The sequence below is a fragment of the Microtus pennsylvanicus genome, chromosome 7 (assembly GCF_037038515.1).
Source record: "Microtus pennsylvanicus isolate mMicPen1 chromosome 7, mMicPen1.hap1, whole genome shotgun sequence".
NCBI classification, from domain to species: domain Eukaryota; kingdom Metazoa; phylum Chordata; class Mammalia; order Rodentia; family Cricetidae; genus Microtus; species Microtus pennsylvanicus.
Genome location: NC_134585.1, coordinates 105412942 through 105432721, shown reverse-complemented (window position 1 = coordinate 105432721; position 19780 = coordinate 105412942). Strand labels below are relative to the sequence as shown.

General features: G+C 37.6%; 1 protein-coding gene across 2 annotated transcripts in view; it reads left to right on the top strand.

Annotated features, from left to right (window-relative positions):
• Positions 1-19780, top strand: part of Vav3 (vav guanine nucleotide exchange factor 3) — a 313297-nt gene that overhangs the window by 259407 nt on the left and 34110 nt on the right. For both annotated transcript variants that reach the window (XM_075981573.1, XM_075981572.1), the window contains exon 21: positions 14526-14591. In XM_075981573.1, the coding sequence (XP_075837688.1) occupies positions 14526-14591 (66 nt within the window). The remainder of the gene's footprint in view (positions 1-14525; positions 14592-19780) is intronic.

Here is a 19780-nt window from a genome sequence, read left to right as displayed (position 1 = left end):
TGTTAAAGTCAGGTTAAAAAGTTATCGTTATTATAGTCTTAATTTCTAATTTCATTTCACAAGAGAATATAGATTGTATGATTTGATAATTCTAAATTAGTTAAGCTTTATTTTATGGCCCATAAAATGATAAATTGTGATAAACACTCTGTGTGGGCATACAAAGCATGCATGTTCTATTTATAAGCAGTGGAATATCATTTAAGTAAAAAATAACTGTTTATATTGCTTAAATATTATATATCCTTATGGTTCTACAAACACCCAACTTATCTACCTCCGACACTCAAGTCTGACATTTTTGTAGATTCTGTCTTCCCTCTCACTTTCTTATGTATATCTCTTGGTCATCAGTTTTTCCTTTTTTAGCTACTAAATGACCTTCAAAGTATTTCTTCATCTCCATTGTAAAATGTCTGCTCAGACTATGACACTTGCCCTGACTATTGTGTCATGTGACATCTGGCGTTTTCTTTAATTTCTATTCTCACTTGTAGAATTTGTTTAACATAGACATCTTCCGTACTCCTGCAAAATTCAGATATGATTCAATAATTTATTAATGCCTTTCAGTGTTCTTTTTCTGGCCACATAAGTGTTCCTGTTTCTTTTCCCTAATGTAGGCGTTTATGAACCACAGAATCAGTGCTGCAGCCTTGCTACTTTTCTGACTTCTTATCTCATTGTTCTCTTGTTTAATGTACCCCTCATCATCCTTGTGATGACTACCTTTAATTGTCAACTTTATGCAGTATAGAGTCACCTAGGAAGAGAGCTTCCATAAGGGATGGGCTACAGTGAGTTGGCCTGTGGGTATGTCATTAGGGAACTGTCTTGATTAAGTCAGTTGATATATAAAACCCAGCCACTGTAGGAAGCACCATTCCCTAGTGAGGGGTTCCTGAACTCTAAAAGTGGACAAGTCAAGTTGTTCAATACAAGCAAATAAGTGAGCATGCCTATATTGGTTTCTCACTGCTCTTGGGTGTGAATGTGATATGATTAGTTCTTTGAAGTTTCCACGTTGACTTTCCTACAATGATAGACTGTAACCTATAATTGTAAACTGAAATTCCAAAGTTGCTTGACTGGACATTTTATCACATTTATCTCATCAATATGAAGGAAACTGGAACAATCCCCATGTGCTTATACCTGCTACTTTATGGCATCTCACTAAAAGCCCCACCTGCATTAGCTTTCTTATCCTGTCTAACTTCTTACTTTCATCCCGATTGTCAGACAAAACACGGCATTTAAAAAAATCCTTATAATAGTGACCAAAAAAAAAAAAAGTACAAACAGCTCATATTTATTTACAGTTTTTGGACACAAGGTTGATTTATAAGTGCATTTTACATATATTAACTCATATATTAGTAACAAACATTCTGGAAAAAAAGAATTTCTGTTTTAGTCCTTATTTTAAATATAAGCAGGCAGGACCACCGAGAAGTTGAGTAATGTGCCCAAAGTTGCATAGTTACTGGGCAGAACTGGGAATAAAACCTAGAAATTCTTGACCCGGAGTCTAAGCCCTTAACTTTCGTTCTGTGCTGTGTCTTCTGAGGTCCTCTCACCACTGAAGGAGCTCATGCTGCCCCAACACACCATTCCGACATAATGGTTAGTGCTGCAAGATTCCTTATGCTTACTGAAATGGGCATTTTTCTAGTTTTATGAAGTCCCTGACAATTTTCCAGTCTATTTACACTAAGTAACACCTTGTGGGTTCTCAAAAATGTTCTAGGTTAGTAAGATGGCTCTTCTGTCTTAGGTGGTATTGACATGATACTGAACAGCCGAGGGCCTGCAGTGACTAGAATCCTAAGCTGGACACTTGGGACTGGACCTGTCAGGAACTCTGTGGAGGCTGTCAACCACAGACACCTCCTCGGGAACTTTTTAGACTTCTGTTCACTATCGTAGTTTCAGGATCAGACTTTGCATGTTGCAGCTGCCTCCTGGGAATGGAAAAGCAGGAGTTGTCTGACCTTAAGTTATACCTAGAGCAGGTGCAGTTACTTCTGATGCTTTGCATTGTAGTAGGCATGGAACTCAAATACAGGAGAGGAGACTATGCTAATTGAATACAGAGAGAGAGAGAGAGAGAGAGAGAGAGAGAGAGAGAGAGAGAGAGAGAGAGAGAGAGAGAGAGAAAACACTCTATAGAACACTCAGGTAACAGTGAACCACAGGCAGAAAACATTGTGGGGTTTGTCTGAGCAGTGCTAATAATAAACTCACTTGGTAAGCCGTCCTTGAGGATGCTAAAAGCCAGTCAATTTCTCATTCTAGAGACATCAATAGAAGACAGTGAAGGTAAGCACAAAATATTGGAGCTATCGGGGCACATAAGTGGTGCCTGAACAGTGGTGTGCTTGAGACCACAGTGGAGATCCTGGGGAAGGCTCAGCAGGCCTCCTAGAAGCCTGCACAGTGTGTGCCCACAGACATTTCACTCTGTTGAAGAGAGGATTATACACATCATGTTTTCCTAAGCAAGCTCTCTGGTCCCTGTTTTTCTGATGCCTGAGATACATAAAACTTAATTGTACCTTTTAAAATTGTATTTACTATTTTTTTTTACAGCACAGTAGGTTTAAGCGATGCTTTCAATATTTTTCATAATGTTTGCAGATTTACATTTATTCTTTACTTCATTTCCTACAGCATACTTGAAAGCAGAACTGTTCACGCTCTGTTCCAGTTGACTTCAGACTCTTTTTACTAAATTGTGCTGCCTTCTATTCTTTCTAGACAAAAAGAAAATTGTTATTAATTGTCACTTCCTCTTTAGTTGCCTGGATTGTGAAAATTTTCTGGTGTGGTGCTAAAAAGGCATTGGAAATACTGAAAGAGAGTCACGAGATAAATGGGGAGAAGCGCTAAATGACAAAATTTGCCTATGATGGCTCCTTAGTGGGATGCAGACCTAATGGTTAGGAAGAAGAGTGGTTAATGCCTAGAACAGAGAACACTTAGCAAGCACATTTATTCTGGACAGCATTTATGTACTGAGTACTAGCTCTGAACTTCTCTGATCCCCTCACACTCCGGTATGAACCCTCATTGGTGTGACATTAGGTCTCCCAAAATTTTAGAGGCATCTTTCATGCTTCCTACCAACTAGGAATAGGTTTATACTAGCAGACACATCTGAAAAATTCCCCTAGCTTTTCTGACTTAGATATAACATATGCCAGGTTTGTCTTAGGAGTACCTATAAGTCACTTAAGGGCTATTTAGCTGGACTTACTGGGAGGAACAGTAGCAGAGTGAGACATCCTAGAAGGAAGTCATTCACATGTGACTGAATATGGCTGGAGTAAGGGCTTTCAGTTACTTTAACAAGGTCTTTGAGTTACTTCATTTTAGGTGTCACCATAAGGTGGACAGACCAGAGCTGTGTTCCTAACACTGATTAAAAGCACCTGTGGGGTGCTTTATAACACCAGAATACAACCCTGTTTTTAAAGATTAGGATACAATGTGCTTGGTTTGAATCCAGGCTTATATTAAGCCCCAAATAAATCTTATTTGAGCCACTGAGTAGATGATCAACCTGGTATGATTCCATGGTAATTATGGTATTATCTCCAGCTTTTCATATGCTCATTGAGTCAAAACCAACCTATGAAACATTGCCAAAACCCCAAGGTGTTCCAATGAACTCAAATTTTTGGCTAGGATCGAAACTAAATAAAGGGAATGGTTTCAAATTATTAACATTTCATAAAGATATGCTTCCCCAAACATGAAATTGACATATTTGTTTTCTGTATTTAAAAAATTAAAGATGTACAAAGTCCTCAAGGAGGCTGTCATGATTAAATAAACTTTTGTTTCACAGATTAGACATTTGGAAGGTTCATAGTAGAAAACTGGCCAGTTTAATGTCATGTTTTACTTTTAAAACACACATTAGCATATTTACTTCTTATTGGTTCTTATAAAGAATATTTTGGTTGAGTTTTTTTTTTAAAGTTTTGTGTGTGCAGGTATGTGTACGGGGTCTCCATGTACATATCTTGTTCATTTTCATGCTCAAAGAAAACACATACTTTGTTGCTTGCATCCTTCAATATGTGTGTTCCTCTAAGGGATTCTATTTTTTTAATTGCTTCAAGAATACAGTGATGGAGGAAGGTCATTGGTTAAATAAAAAGAAACTGCTTGGTCCTCATTGGTTAGAAGATAGGTGGGAGGAGTAAACAGAACAGAACGCTGGGAGGAAGAGGAAGTGAGCTCAGACTCCACAGCTCTCCTCTCGGGAGCAGACGCCTCAGGGAGACGCCATGCTCCCAGCTCCCAGGCAGACGCATGCCATGAAGCTCCGACCCAGGATGGACATAGGCTAGAATCTTCCCGGTAAGACGGGTGCTCACAGATTATTAGAGATGGGTTGATCGGGATATCAGAATTAGCCAGTAAGGGCTAGAGCTAAAGGGCCAAGCAGTGATTAAAAGAATACAGTGTCCGTGTAATTATTTTGGGGCATAAGCTAGCCGAGCAGGCAGCCGGGTGGCGGGGACACAGCCCCCCCACCCTTATTACTACAATACAGTTTCACGCACCTCTTCTTGGACCTTGTCCCATTTCGTTTGAGATTATGCATAATTAGCACCAGATAAGCAAGTGAAGTGTTTTCACTTCCTATGCTAGCACTTAGGAAATCGGAGATCCCTTTGCTGAATTTTACTGGCTGTTGCCAGCCGGTGTGGTGACCTTCAACAGGCAAGTCTGAGTGCTTTAGCTTCATTACATGAAAAGTGGGGTGACGATGATCACTGGAAAGTATATCAGTGACATCATAATGCAGTCACTAAACAGTATCCAACCATCCAGACAGGTCTATCAGTCTGTCCATCTGTCTATTTAGTTATCCATTCAAGTACATACACATTGCCTACAGAATTTAATTCACTCTGTGTTTCATATTGGAAGGATCAGAAACAATGCCACCAGTTTCTAATCCAAATGATCAAGACAGAGGATGCATTATTTTGACTTTTTTTTGCTAAGAGGTTTTCATAAATCTTATTTTAAAACACACACACACACACACACAGAGGTTAGCTTGCAAAATTTGAAGCACTTACCACAAATAAATTTGCATTTGAATCTTTCAAAGGACTTTTGTGCTAGTTACGAGCTTTGGTCTAGTTATACATTTTCAAGAAATTTTGCTTTCTAAGCTGCTTTCTCTTTCAAGCAAGTCACTTTACTCATTAATTCAGAAAGTCAGAGTTTATTGTAGACTGTCATGTTTTCCACACACACCATGCCTAGAGCATACAAATTACCCTCCAGGATGTATCAGGGACTCTCTTTCTTTGAGCAGATATTAGTCTCCTCTACATTGTTATTATCCCTGCAGTAATTTCTGTTGGAGTAAGTGGGCTCTCTGCATTCTCATTGTGAGTTCTTTCAAACAATGGATTGTCAATTGAGCTGCGAAAATGCACTGTGTTCTGTCTTTCCTTCTAAGGGATTCATTTTGGCAGCGTCTTCTTCCTTTCTTTGTCTTTTCTTTTCCTTGAAAGCTATATGAAATTGTCTTCAAATGACATGAATAGCAAGTAGGAAATTGCCGTTTAGGGTTGCATTTCGTGGCGCAGGTGTAAGGCGCCACTGTTTTCAAAGAACATACAGAACAATTCTGTTCACACTGTCTGACCGCTGACAGCGAACCTGTTGCTTTTCAGTGATATTGTATGGGAAGACAGAGAATCTCTCATGCTGGAATGGCTTTCTCATGGAAGAAGTGTTTTCATAGAAAATATACAGATTATATTTTCAGAAAGCAGATGGAGGGAGGGGCAGGGGAAAGATGGAGTAGAGGGTGGGCAAGCAAATGTACCATCTACAATTTCCATTACAATAGAGTGAGTGCTCCCTGTGTGTTTTCTTCTTAGTTTAAAAGATCTTGAAGCAGTGAGGACCCTGTGTCCTAGATCAGGGGCTTTATTTGCTGCGTTGTCATTTATGAATACCTGAATAGGCCACTGAGGGAATTTTGCAAGCTAATTGGAACTAAAAGGCAATTATAAGAACGGAACTGCAATCAGTGCCAAAACATATGTATTTTTATCCACAGAGAAAATTAAATAATGTAGAAAATAGTCATGATTCCTCACAGCCACACCCGTGCATCTACATGATCTTTATTTTAAGGACTGAAAGTGTTTTTACACGTGTTCTGAGTTGTTCATGAAACACTCCACCAAGAGGGTAAATGGAACATGTTTTTAAGAGTTGTGGATTTTGTTGTTTTAACGTTTATTGCCTCCTCTTCTGTCAGGTACCAGTAACAAGATTAGAATCAAGGTCTCCTCTGTTCTTCTGGTCACAAGACTGGATGCTAGCCAAGAGTGGCAATTCCCTCCCTTTCTTGTCTTGAGAGGCTCATTTCTGTTTCTAACACCTAGGCCAATGAGTTTCCAAAGGCAGTTATTTTGGCGTAAAAACTTGAGAGGTAAAAATCATTGCTTAATGCATGTTCTTGAGAAAAGTTTTTGTTTTGATTTGAGTTTTATTTGCCATGTACCTCAGTAGAAGAGGCCTTCGAAATCAGTCAATCATCAGTCAATAAATCAATCAATCATGGGGTTCAGAAGTTCCTAAAGGAATGAAACAATCATTTTACATGAAGCCAGAGTCAGTGAACCTAGAATTACGGGTCGTGAACTGGCTATGCATGACTTGGCCAAACATGTGTTTTCTTCCTATTAAGCTAAGAGAAGAAAGAAATGAAAAAAGAACTGCCTGGGAAAACCTTCTTTCTGGGATGCATGCTTTCTCAAACCTCCATCCTTAGATATTTTACCCTCTGCCTTCATCATCACACTGTCTTGTTTTCTTAGCTAAAACCTTCTTTACCATTAGACATTTACCCTGTATACTAAGGTCATTTTCTCCAAGGTCTTATTTAAAAATAGTTTTCTAACACACAACTACCACACTGCATCCTGATCTACTTGGATAGAGCTACACAGAAAATAAGAACCATCATTTTTATCTTTTTCCAGGGCCTAGAAGAAAATGTGTCTAAAAAACTCTTCAGAGAGACTGTTCCCAGCATTTGTTTCTCATACATTTCAAAGTTATCTTTACCTCTGAGTTATACTTTATGCCACTTGAAAGATCCATAAAGTATTCATCTTGTCAGAGTGGACTCTTAGATTCCTCAACTATAAAATGGGAGTGTTGACTTTTAAATGACGTATGGGAGTTTTATGAGGTTTTTAGGAAGCAAACATGAAAATAAATTGAAAGGGAAAGAAATTGTATATCTGTGATGATTAACAGTTTAGAAGAACATGATTAATTTTCCAGGAACAAGAAAATGATCATCTAGAATTTTCACTTTTTATTTAAATTTTATAATTATGACATTTAATTTTTATAAAGAGTTGCACTGACCATATAGGCTTTTGGAGACTATTTTGCCCTCCATATACCTATACTTGGCCCCTGAAATTTCTTTTGCTCTTTCCCTTATAATTATACAATAAAGTGAAAATGATAAATTTGAAGGGAATGACGGATTTAAGTACAACATTGGTGGAAACCAGGAGCCCTTTCCAGGAAGCTGGTGGCTGAGGAAGACCTAGGATAGCTCAAGGATTCAAGCTAGAGGGTGGTGTGGTGTGCAGTGAATGGTTTGCAGAGAAACAACTTGGCTCCGTGAGAACTTGCTGCAGTCTTAGATCAGGAAGGATAAGGGACATGCAGGGAGAAGAGAGAAGCTGAACTCCCTGCAATTATGGAAGGTACTGTAAAGGATTAAGAAGAATACACTTTGCTAATAGCTCTAGAATGTTTCCTAACACTGTGTGTTTTCTGTCTTAATCTAAAGATCAAGTGTCCATCTGTATCCAAGTCAGAGGGAAGTAGAAACATTAAAGAATTGTTTATAAGTATTACCAGATCTCTTTTGTTATGAAAACAGATTCCTAAGTCCTAAAACAAACCCAACACATTTCTTTGATGCTATAAGAAGTCAGCATCTTGGCCTCTGCAGGGACTGACAGGTATTTTTCCCTAGGTCAGATTCTTGCCATGAAAACATTTCTCCATGAAGTTGAAGACTCAGTTCTGATCACGCAGCACCCCTGTTGAGTGTGGGAGCCCAGTGTTAAGAGCCCTCAGTTCGCCTGTGCTTCCGTTCTGTCTCTCAGCTCTTGTATAGAATGAGAAACCATCGAGGCAAAATTGAGTTTGTGTGTGTGTATAGATACAAAGCTATTCTTAGTTGGTCAGTAGATCCTATAATCACCAGACCTTTATTTTGACAGATATTTGCCTCCAAATATAGAGGATTTTGACCCTGAGAATCATCATGGTCCCTAAGTACAGGAAAGGAGAAATAGACAGCATCTGGCTATAATGGAGCCAGGACGGCCCTGGAGAGATGATTATAGATTATAATAGACATTAGTAAAGGCTTGTAAGAAACACTTTCCCTGGGTAATTGCCAACTGGCTTTGATTGAGTATATCGTAAGCAGGGTTTGCAAGAATGTTTCCGAGTGTACAGACTATATTATGGGAATTGCCCAAGCTCCTGACACAGTGGGTGAGGTCCTAATTGTTAACTCTGGAGATGGACACTGTTGGTTAATTTTCTTCCTTGCATTTCCACTTGCATTGCTGAATATGGCACAGGACAAAGTGTAGGTTAGCCTGTGCTCTGAGGAGGTTGCTACCACCTAAATACAAGTTCATATGGTTAGTCCCTTCTTAATAGAAAGTCAGAGAGACTTTCAGGGATAAAGTTCTGAGAAATTCTGTCAACTTTTTATTCTGTTATGTTACTACCGTGTAAGCTACATTCTCGCACAATTACTGAAAGGCTATGTCAACAAAACATATGTTCTATGGGCTGTCAGTCTGGAATTGCCTCTGGGGTGGCTGTTCATTGCACACCATAGTTTACTAGAGCATAAACATGTACATCCCCTTAAGATGTTGGACCAAATGATTTATGAATTTGTAACTTATTGAATTTTAGTTATGATTTAAATTCCTGAAGAATCAGTGATCATATTTAAATCTTAACAGGCCAATTCTATATGCTTGAGTAAATAGACTACTTTATACTGAGTCCAAGTGAAAATTGGAGGAAATCCTTAACTTCTCTTAGTAAATGCTATCAGGTTAAATTACTGATCCCTACCATCCCTGATGAACACATTTTAAATACGAATCCTGTCGTGGGGGACAACAATAACAAACTGGAACTATAGAACTCGTGGAAGGCACCTAAATAGAGCATTTGACCAGTACTGGAAACCTTGGGAATCCTTGGGTCAATTTTCGCTTCATGGAAGAGAATATTGAAACTGAAAATGGTTGAGTGACTCAGTTATGATCAGAAGGGCAGGAACAGAACACCAGGCTCTAGCTGCCTTGATCACAGCAAACTATTACTTCATGATTGTTGTGATGTAAAAGCCCATCAAAATCTATGAAAATATAACAGAGGTAAAAAGTTAATAGGCAAAATGTCATTATCGAATGATCCTTGAAGTGGCCATGTCTGTTCAGTTTTATATTCCCCATGTGCCTAGCCCAGTGCATTGTGCACAGTGAAACATCAAACTTTTCCTCAAAGTGCTGATTCTGCTCCCAGGAGAAAATAATTCCTTTTCAAATGCCTAATGTTTCATGAACATTTATCACATAAAGCTAATACTTAGAGCGTTCCCTCTGTGTTTACTTCTGACTAGAATTTTAAGAAATCATACTTGTGGGCTGGAGAGATGGCTCAGAGGTTAAGAGTACCGACTGCTCTTCCAAAGGTCCTGAGTTCAATTCCCAGCAACCACATGGTGGCTCACAACCAACTGTAATGAGGTCTGGTGCCCTCTTCTGGCGTGCGGGCATACATGGAGGCTGAACACTGTGTACATAATAAATAAATAAATCAAAAAAAAAGAAGTCATACTTGTTACCATGAGTAGAAAAAACATTTCTTTGGGTCCTTTTGAGCCTGGAATAATTTGTGGGTGGGGTTACACAGCTTTTCTCCAAGTAGAATGTTATCCAAAATGTAGCTGAGCCTTGTCCTTCTTTGCAGGGCTTGTGTTGAGCAACTGCTTGCAATCTGGCTCACCTATGTGCTGGCTGGAGTTAGCTTGTTGGTATTTTTTTTTCCACAAATGAAGCTTCTTGTTTATTTCACCAGAAGAAAACCTGCTGTGAGAAAATGGGTCGGGGTTGCATTTTGTGTATCTTACCCAGTAAGAGCTGAGAGGAAAACCTCACGATACAAGTAACCATAACCTGAGCATCCTTTCTTTTTGGAGAAATACAGAGACCTTGCTATAGACATTTCTTAAACCTATCAGGGAGACTACTCCACTGTTGCACTTACCTCACATCTAACAATTGGAGAAATATAGCTGCTGACTTTTTAGTAGTTTTTTCCCCTTAGTATGTTTTACAACTTTTGATTTTAAGTGATACCTTTTTTCCACTTCAGTTAACCAAAATTCTAGAGATGTAGCAAAGAGAAACAGTTTCATATGAATTAGAAAATCTATTGAATAGAATTGTGGATTTTGTCCAATATTGTCATGACCTAGACCCAATGATCAGCCTCTAGAAACTAACATCAAGTATGATTTCAAAGGTGGGGCTCAAGGATGAAGTTTGGCAAAGTTACGCAGAGCTGTAAGTCAGAATTGCTCCTTATGTAGAAGTGAAGAACGCCAGAAATAGTAATTTTAAGTCTTCGTTTCAGTGCATGAGCTTTTAGAATTCATATGCTAGCCAAGTTTAAATATCCTTTCCCCTTTCAACCTGAGATTACAAAGTAAGCAGCTTTCATTTCGTTTCATTCTTTTGTGTGCGTACTTATAGACCCTGGGATTCTTCACTGTAACCGTTCAGTGTTCATCGGCAGGAAAATCGCTAGGAGGTAGGAAATGAGGAATGGTTATGTTTGCTTAAAGGAAGACCTATGTGTAAGGCAAGGGACTCTCCAGAATGTAGTTTGCCCATTGAAATGAAAGTGATAATGAAAGTCCATGTTATTTGTGACAGTCCATTTGTCTGGATGCAAGGGGAATGATGGAGTTATGTATAGATTTAGGCATCTGTATTTAATAGCAGGTGACCGGTCAATTTGCAGTAAAATTTTAAAAGAATCATTTTAGAATAACTGGAAAACAGTATGATGAATGAAAGTGAAAATGACTACTCAGCATCTTCAGAAGACTTCCATACGCAGTAATTCTCCATCCTTCAAACAACCTGATGAGGTGTTTATGGGTGATCTTGTCATTATTACTGATTACCTCTGTGACTTGCCTGTGGTTGCACAGCTTTTTATAGCAGACTAAGAAACAGAGCAAGCTATCCTGGTGCTCCCTTCCTGTGACACTCCCTCTAAATGCATCCATAGAACTAGCAGGGACATGTGTCTCACAGAATGGGACATTTACAATACAGCCACAGCTGTAGCCATGAATCATTCTTCAATAAATGCCCATTTCAGACTGTTCTTCTTACTGGTCACCTCCCGTTATTGGACTCTTTGTTTTATTACTTGTCTTTACAAAGCTCACCAGAATGATTTAAAAAAAAAATAAGTGTTCCCATCTATTCTATTTACCCATCCAGTCTACTTAATAGCTACATACCTGTCAACCAATAAACTAATGCCCATGTTTATTCATCTGTGTTCCAATAATTCATGGTCTTCTTCTATGTTCTCCCCTCCTAGTGGCCAAGCCATTTATTTCTGATAGTGGAGACATAACTGGGCAGGGTGGAAGTTGCTCTGGCGACTAGCCGTGTGAGATAAACCGCCCACTAGCCTCACACAGCACTGCCATGCATTTGTTCTGAGTGTTTAGGACACTGTAGTGGGGGGAGAATTTCCCACCTTTCATGAATAACCATGAATCTAGCCTTTTTACATTTGGCTTTCCAAATCTGTTTCAAATCATCCCGAGCTCTTTCAGGAGTGCATTAATGCTCCGATCCGGAGAGAATTAGGGGGATAAATGAGCCACAGGGAAGAGTTATCATATTTTTCTTAAAGTAATTTGTTCTTTTTTTTCCCCCACAAAGTTAGAAGCCAAGCAATTTACGATTAAGATTTTTGGAGGACATCCTCCGTCACGTTAAGCCTTTCTTGTCTGTGGTTTTAAAAATGCAGTCTTCACTCTGGCAGCCTGGCATGCATTAATGTGTTTCTCCCTACAGGTAGATTACAGGTTTATTTCTACTGGCAAATGTAAAGTAGTTCCAATTCATTATGATCCACTGTAGAGTCTTTTGAAGAAAAGCGAGGACTAGTTAAAGCCTAAGGTCAGTTACAAGTAAGTGCGTGCCTGACTATGCATTTGTATTTGTGATATTTGGGAATAGCAGAGAAAGTTATCAATAATTTTAGCTTAATATATTTTCTGCAGAAAGCAGTCTGCTTTTCAGAAAAAGGGCATTATTATTATAATTTAATATTTTCTCTGTGTGTGCTTTAATTTATTTAATGGGTCATAAAGTTGCCTCTATTCTCACCATATGCAATTTATGACCTATTTTTCTCAAGTCCTTTCCAAAGAAAATATTTCATAAAAATACTCAGACCTGTAATGTTAAATTTATAAAAAGTCCCATCACATGATGCAAGATTACCTGCAGAATAAATGCATACAAAGATAGCATATCAGGTGACACATAGTACGAAACAGGAATGTTTTCAGGTTGACCTTGAACATGTTAATGGACTCACAGACCAAATATCAGATAGGAAAATACCTAACAGATTATTCACTATGTCTGGCATTTATAATAGACATAAAATAGATAATGAACTGATTGTTTGACCCAGAATAAAATGCTCATATAAGAATAAAAGAATAAAATTCAGATATATGTCTTCCATCAAGGTTAGTAAAACCCTCATAGATAGATCTAATGTGAATATATAACTTGAAGAATGCTTTATATAAGAGATGAGTGAGCTTGTCATATGAGCATTAAAAAAGGAGCAGACTATAAGTATAAAGAGACCCTATTTCAGTTTTGTGTTGAAGAAGTGTGTGGTAGGATATTGGCCATCATTTACTCTTACAAAAAAAAAAAAACCCCTGCTTCTCCTTTGTCATGAATTTTGTAGATCTAGTAAATTTTGTGTTGATCTAGTAAAGAATAGAAGTTGACTGATATGGCTTAGAAAAGCTAGTTATAAAGCTCTGCCCTTTTCCCTGCAGTATATATTTCTTTTAGTTCAATTCCAAACATATTTTTTTTTCTCTGAGAAATGTTACCCTCTAGTTTTTCTTCTGAGTTGTGTAAGGGCGTGGTTGATTTCAGCATTGTGATGTACTTATATATAAAAGTCTATATAATGATATGTACCAAATAACATTCTTATTATTTGCTCTTTTGTGTCAGGCTCCCATTAAAGTTCCATCAAAGGCTCAGTAAATACAGATAAAGAAAGAAGCACTTCATTCCAATCTTAATTACCATGCTGCCATCCCTCCATAGTTTCTGAATCTTCCTTCCTAAAGACTTCTTCCTCCTTTCTCATCGCACCAGTACCTACTTCTGTCTTCTTTCTACATTGTCTCCATCACACTTCTCTTTCTATATTACCCAGATCTTTCTCTGTATGATTCAATGTTATCTGTTTGAATGAATGATCTGATTAGTTCCTGCAGTAATAACTGACCTAGCTCCTAGTCTTTAACTCTTCTTGTATTGTCTGCTCAAATCTAGTTCACAGGTAAGTTCCCCAAGTGGTACTGTCTTTAATGCCCATGCTTCCTCCTCCAGTTTCTCTCCTCATACCATGGTACCAATTCCCTAATGTCATTTTCATCTTCAAATTCAAGAGCAATTTTTCATGTTGATTGAGTTTAAAAATACATAAGACCTTTGGCACGACAGCATCATCAGTGATAAAATTTTTATGTCATAGAAGGGCTCCAGCTACCTTTCTGGTTTTGTTTTTCAGCATTCTCTTTGGTGAGCCTTATCCTTGCACAGAGAGATTGTAGGGAGCTGGAGTTAGAACTCCTGAATTTGAATTCTGCATCTGGTATCTGGTATCACTATGACTACAGGGAAATCCTCTACTTTCTCTATGCCTCACTTCTCTCTTATACAAAACTGAGGGTAGTAAGTGATTCTATCATAAAAGACTATTGCGAGAATTAATGAAAACTCATATCACTATATTAAATGCAGTAATAATTTTGTAATTATCAAACCTTATTAGGCTTCCCTTGCATATAAGATTGAGAGATATAAAGGTTTCATAGTTGAATGGCTTGTTGACAAGTGAGTGGATTGTTTTATAACCATAACCTGAAACCGCATGGAAAATTCAACAGTGATGGAAAATGTATCTGCTTTTGCTACCTCTTCCGGGCCCATGAGTTAATGCTGAGTACTAAATACAATATGTAAATAACCTGAGGATCCCAAGTTGAACAACACTGTATAAACAACAACATGGCATTATCATTTTGTTCTCAATGGTATTTTCTTTTTCCAATTTAGGGACGAAATTTAGCTTCAGGAGAGGTTGGATTTTTCCCAAGTGACGCCGTCAAACCTTCTCCATGTGTAAGTTCTTATATTTCACTTCCTTCTCATCTTATTTTGCTTTGATGCTGTGATTAACTGTGCAAGAAAGTGCAAAGGATAGTGAACGCCTAGATTCTCAACAGTTTTATCAATATTTTAATAGTGTAGGTCTTACATGAATATAACCCCACAGATTATACTTTAATTTGTGCCAAGAAGTATTTCAAATGTTAAGAAAATATATGCAGGATGGGAATATAGCAGAATTTACAAAAATGTTAAAGGTTCCCAGGAGAAGTAACCCAAGGTCACAGAGTGGATGTGCTGGCAAGGTTTTCTTTTCCCTGGGCATCAATGGTATAGTCTAACTTATTTCTGGTCACTCGAGTTACAAGAAGTACTTACACTGTAGCTGGTGTCTTTGATGGGATGATAGAGAGTAAAAAGTTCACAAATTCTTCAACCAGGGCTCTGACTACACTGTCTATGCCTTAGAATGTCCTTTCTATTTCTTTAATATCATAATGAAATTTTCTGAAAATGGATTAAAGGGAAATGAATGACTATTATTCAAATAATATGTGTGAATATCATATAAATGCATTTTCCTCATGCTGTGTGTTACTGATTCATTTCTATATGGGGTGGAGTTATTTTAACGTCATAATTTCCCCCACAATCTTAAAGTTTGTGAATGCAAAGTAATGAAATTTTTTTACTAAAATGATGCATATGATTACTTGAGGGGAAAATGCCCTCAAAAATCTCAAATAATATTTCCTGTTATATTTTGTATTTCTCAACTGCACATTCTTTTTGATATTGCAAGTGTAATATCTGTCACCTTTAATTTAAGAATGTAATCTTACACCATTTATCCAAGGTTAATTATTTTTGAAAAGGAAAGAGAATTTTAAAAAAGGCTTTTCTGTTTTATTTGTTATGATAGATAGGTTCATTCTCATGGGTACAAACATAAGCAACAATATTTACATAACAGTTAATGGCAAGAGATTTTTAATATTCAAACATTTGGGAACCTGGATAAGCATTTGATATACAAAGCACTATTTTCTGTTTACATCTTGTATGAGTTTTAGAAATTTTGTTTTAAAGATAGCCTGGCGTAAAAACACATTCAAATTTGTTGAATGGATGTGCACAGGATAAAACAGCAAATGTGGAAGCCTCAATGCACATAGGTAATTAGTGAATGAAATCAGTTTATAGAATCTACTGTAACTGCCTAGAAGGAAAACAATATTCAGATATTTGAAGATACTGGAGTAGTACACTCATACATAACCAGGAGCAAAACAACCAGGTAAATATGAATGCTTCTATAGCTTCAAGTGAACAGGTGGCTACTCAAGTGAACTACCTATATAATGAAATTATATACTTATTTTTTTTTTAGCTAGAGGGTAAGCCTACTGAAAGGAAGTAGACAGATTAAAGAGGGGAAAGCCTCGCATGAGCTTGAAAACTGCATCCTTTTGTATATGCTGATTATCAGAAATCTCTGAGTAGTGCTGTGAATTCCATTCTGAGCTGAAAATTTATTTATCTCAGTGTGTTGTTCCTGTATCTTCAAAAGTTTTGAGATATTCTAGTGAAACCCTTTAGGGTGGGTCCCTAAAAGCTATACATAACTGAGATAGTTAATTTATGACAGCAGACAGATTGGAGACAGAGGCTGGGCTATAACACCGGGCATAGTTGGATAAATGTGAATCTGGCAGTTGTCAGGGCATGTTCCAGTAAAACGCCACCTGACAAAGGAGATACTTCTGTTGGGCTTTGCTCTGGGATAGATAAAGGAAAAACAAGGTATGCCTGGGGGATAGCGAGCATGAGAGACTGATCCCTTAAAGATTCCTAAACTTCAGTGTAGAAGTCATCCATATATAAGGCCAGAATTCATACTGTCCTATGACCTAAATCATCCTTAGCAAGAAATATAATTTAAAATGGCTCAACATCTGTTGGTCCCCAAGTAAAAATACATGTTATATCAGTTTTATCCTCTTCACAGATAGCAGCCCCCTATGGTTTGTTAAAAATAAAGTTCCAGGGGACAGAAATTTGCCATTTGGAATCATGTAATCGACAAGGAAACAGACCACCTTAGGCTAAGGTTACCAGACACAAAATGTAGAGTTAGCTTCATGAAGCAAATACAGGATAAGATACTTAAATAAAAAATTCTATATTTTATATAACTAAAAAAAGATAAAAGGAGATTACAACACTTTATGATTGTCTGGGCTTCTCAATAAGAGACTCAGATTTAATAATCGAAGGGAAAGCCTTAATGGGTGCATTAGAGGGCTTCTCAGAAAGGGGTGAGTAGAAAATTGTAAGAGAAATCTGAAGAAGTTTCTGAAATGAGTTCAGAGAGATTAGGCAATGGAAACTGTAAGAGAGAATGGAATAAGATTCAAATGTATCAAAAGAAGAGATTAAAGATAATTGTATAAAAGCAATATTCAAATAAGTCATGGCCAAGAACTTTCCAGAATTTGTGATAAAACTAATTTTAAAAATAAAGATGGGTAGTTGAAATTAATCAGCAGCTAGATGTATTTTAAGGAAACTTCAGGATATTAAAGATGGCATTAAGTCCAACATGCGAGAAAGAACAAATGCCCGTGAACAGCATCGGCAATTGGATTCCACACTAACAGCAGTGGTAATGGAAGCTACACGCGGCGTCTACTAATAGTCAGGGGCGATCTTCCATTTTGCTAGTTTGCAGGTAACTAATTTAATGAAAAAAGCATGAGGCAGCTAATTTGCAAGAAGATTGACATGTGGAAATGGGCGTGCTGTTGAGTTGCCTGGTTTGAATACGGGCATAGGGTTAGAGCATTCTGCATAGCCAGACTTCAGCGAGAAGCCATATAGTTCTCTGCCTTGAAGAACTGGAGTAGGGAGGTTGAAGTACCACAGTATACAGTGGGAGAAATCATTTGAAAGGATGGAGTTATGGAAAGGAGAAACTTCAAGTTATGTGTGAAAAACTCAAAATCTTTGATTGAGTAGTGAAGCCAGTGAATCCCTCAGCTTGGGCCAAAAGAAGTTAAAAGAGAAATCCTCAACTGCTTAGCACTGGAGACAATCTAAAGTTATAATTTAATTAGAGTAACTTCCTGCTTTGAGACAAGAGACACCTGCAGCTTGAATGATAGCCTAGGATTTACAACACAGACACATCAAGAAGCAGTGGAAAATAAACCACACTCAGAAATCATCTCTCATAACCATGTTCAGAACACAAAGGGAGATGTGTTCACAATGAAGGAGTAGATTGGGCACCTCGGCATAGAACATGAAATGCTTACAGAAGAACTGGATGGAGACGCTAGAACATGAAAATGCGGTATCTGAAACAATAAAAATTAGTATGTTCAAAGTTTTACAAGAAAATCACTGTCAATTTAGAAATTTAACCTTTGCTTCCTAGTTTTACATGAACAAACACTGAGAATGTTCATTCCTAATTGCCCCATCTAATTTTACAAAGCGCACTTCTGGGCAGGAAGGGTGTGCCATACATACATGCATTCCCAATAAGTTCTCTAGAATCTTTACTTGTTCAGAGTAGAAATTTAACAATGTAAGACGTCTATGACAGAGGGCTGAAAATGCCATTAGAGGGTTATAGGAAGCACATATTAAAGATAGAAAGGAGGTGGGTGGGGAGAGGAAGGAGGAGGAACTAGGATTGGTATGTAAAACAACAAATAAGTAAATAAAAGTTTTAAAAAAGAAAAGTTATCCAGAAGTTATCTATAGCTTTAAGTGGGTCACAATAAAGTGTTTGTTAAACAAAATTCTAAAGAGAAGTTAGAAAAATACCAAAGAGAAGTTAGAAAGAGCATGGGAAAATATAGCATCCTGTCCTCGTTATAGGGATCTGAGATGGTTGTATTTTTGTTTAGTTTTTAATTGTCAGTGTGATAATACCCATAGTAATCTGGGAAGAGAGACCTTCAATAAGAAATTGCCCCTATAAGATAGGCCTGTCCTCATGTGTGTGAGATTATCTTGATCAATAAGTGTGCAAGAGGGCCCAGCCCTCAGAGGGCTACATCATCCCTAGGCAAGTATGTCTGGGCTGTATAAAAGAAAAAAAGCTACCTAAGAATGAGCCAGAAAGCAAGCTAACAAGTAGCCTTGGCTTCTGCCTCAAGCTTCTGCCTTGAGCTTCTACTTTGACTTTCCAAAAGTGATGAATTATAATGTGGACATACAAGTTAAATATGCATTCTTCCCCTTAGTGGCTTTTGGTTAGTATTTTATTACAGTCACAGAAAGCAAAATGGAACAGTAGTCAAGGACCCACATAGCAGAACATACTCACAGAAGAACCAAGGCTCCTTTAGGGACCTGTGGGATGGCCTTAGTTGTTTGATGTGAAATTATATGTTACTCTTTACTTTTTGGATATCCATCCTTTTCCAGCCAAAGGAGAGACAGCAGGCAGAATGTGTAAGAGTTCTTAGCTATTTATCCCTTCCCTCTCCCCAGCCTCCCTGCATTGTAAAAGACCCAGGGACATCATGGGCTGTGTCTGTCAAAGACTTACTGATTCATGAAGGTTTTTAAAACTCAAAACGGACTATCTATAGCCTACTTTCTCCTCAATAGCTTGGAAATAGCCACCCTTTCTGTGGCGTGTGATTTGTTGGGTATTTTCTGACTACTGGAATATATTCTTCGGCTTTTTCATTTTCTAGTCGTCATCAACAGCTATAAGATGCTTGCTTTATTTGTACATAAAATGTAATATTTTCACCTGTGCAAGTCTCTATATGAAAAAAGTAAGGTGCGGATATTTTCTATGATATTTTAATGAATGAAATGTTTCCTTGTTGGAAGATTTTTAAAGCAGAGTTCAAAATTTGTGCAAAATAGCAGCTAAATCCAGTGTGTACTGTTTATTTCACATCTTCTTTTTCTTCGTCTTGGGGAAGGGAAGTGCTATTTGCCTTCCTTTATAACATTTTCGTTTTATTTTTTTATGTTGGATTAAACTGCTTGTAGTGAATATTGAAAGTTTCGAATTCATATTATTCTGCTATCTCTTCCCTTGAAGGTATAGTAGAAAAATGCATGAGAGAATGAAATCAAGCAAAATGAGTTATTTTCTACTCATCTGACATATACTGTGACTCACTCTGTGTAAACTAGCTAGCGAATAGTTCCAGGACTGTGCTACTTAA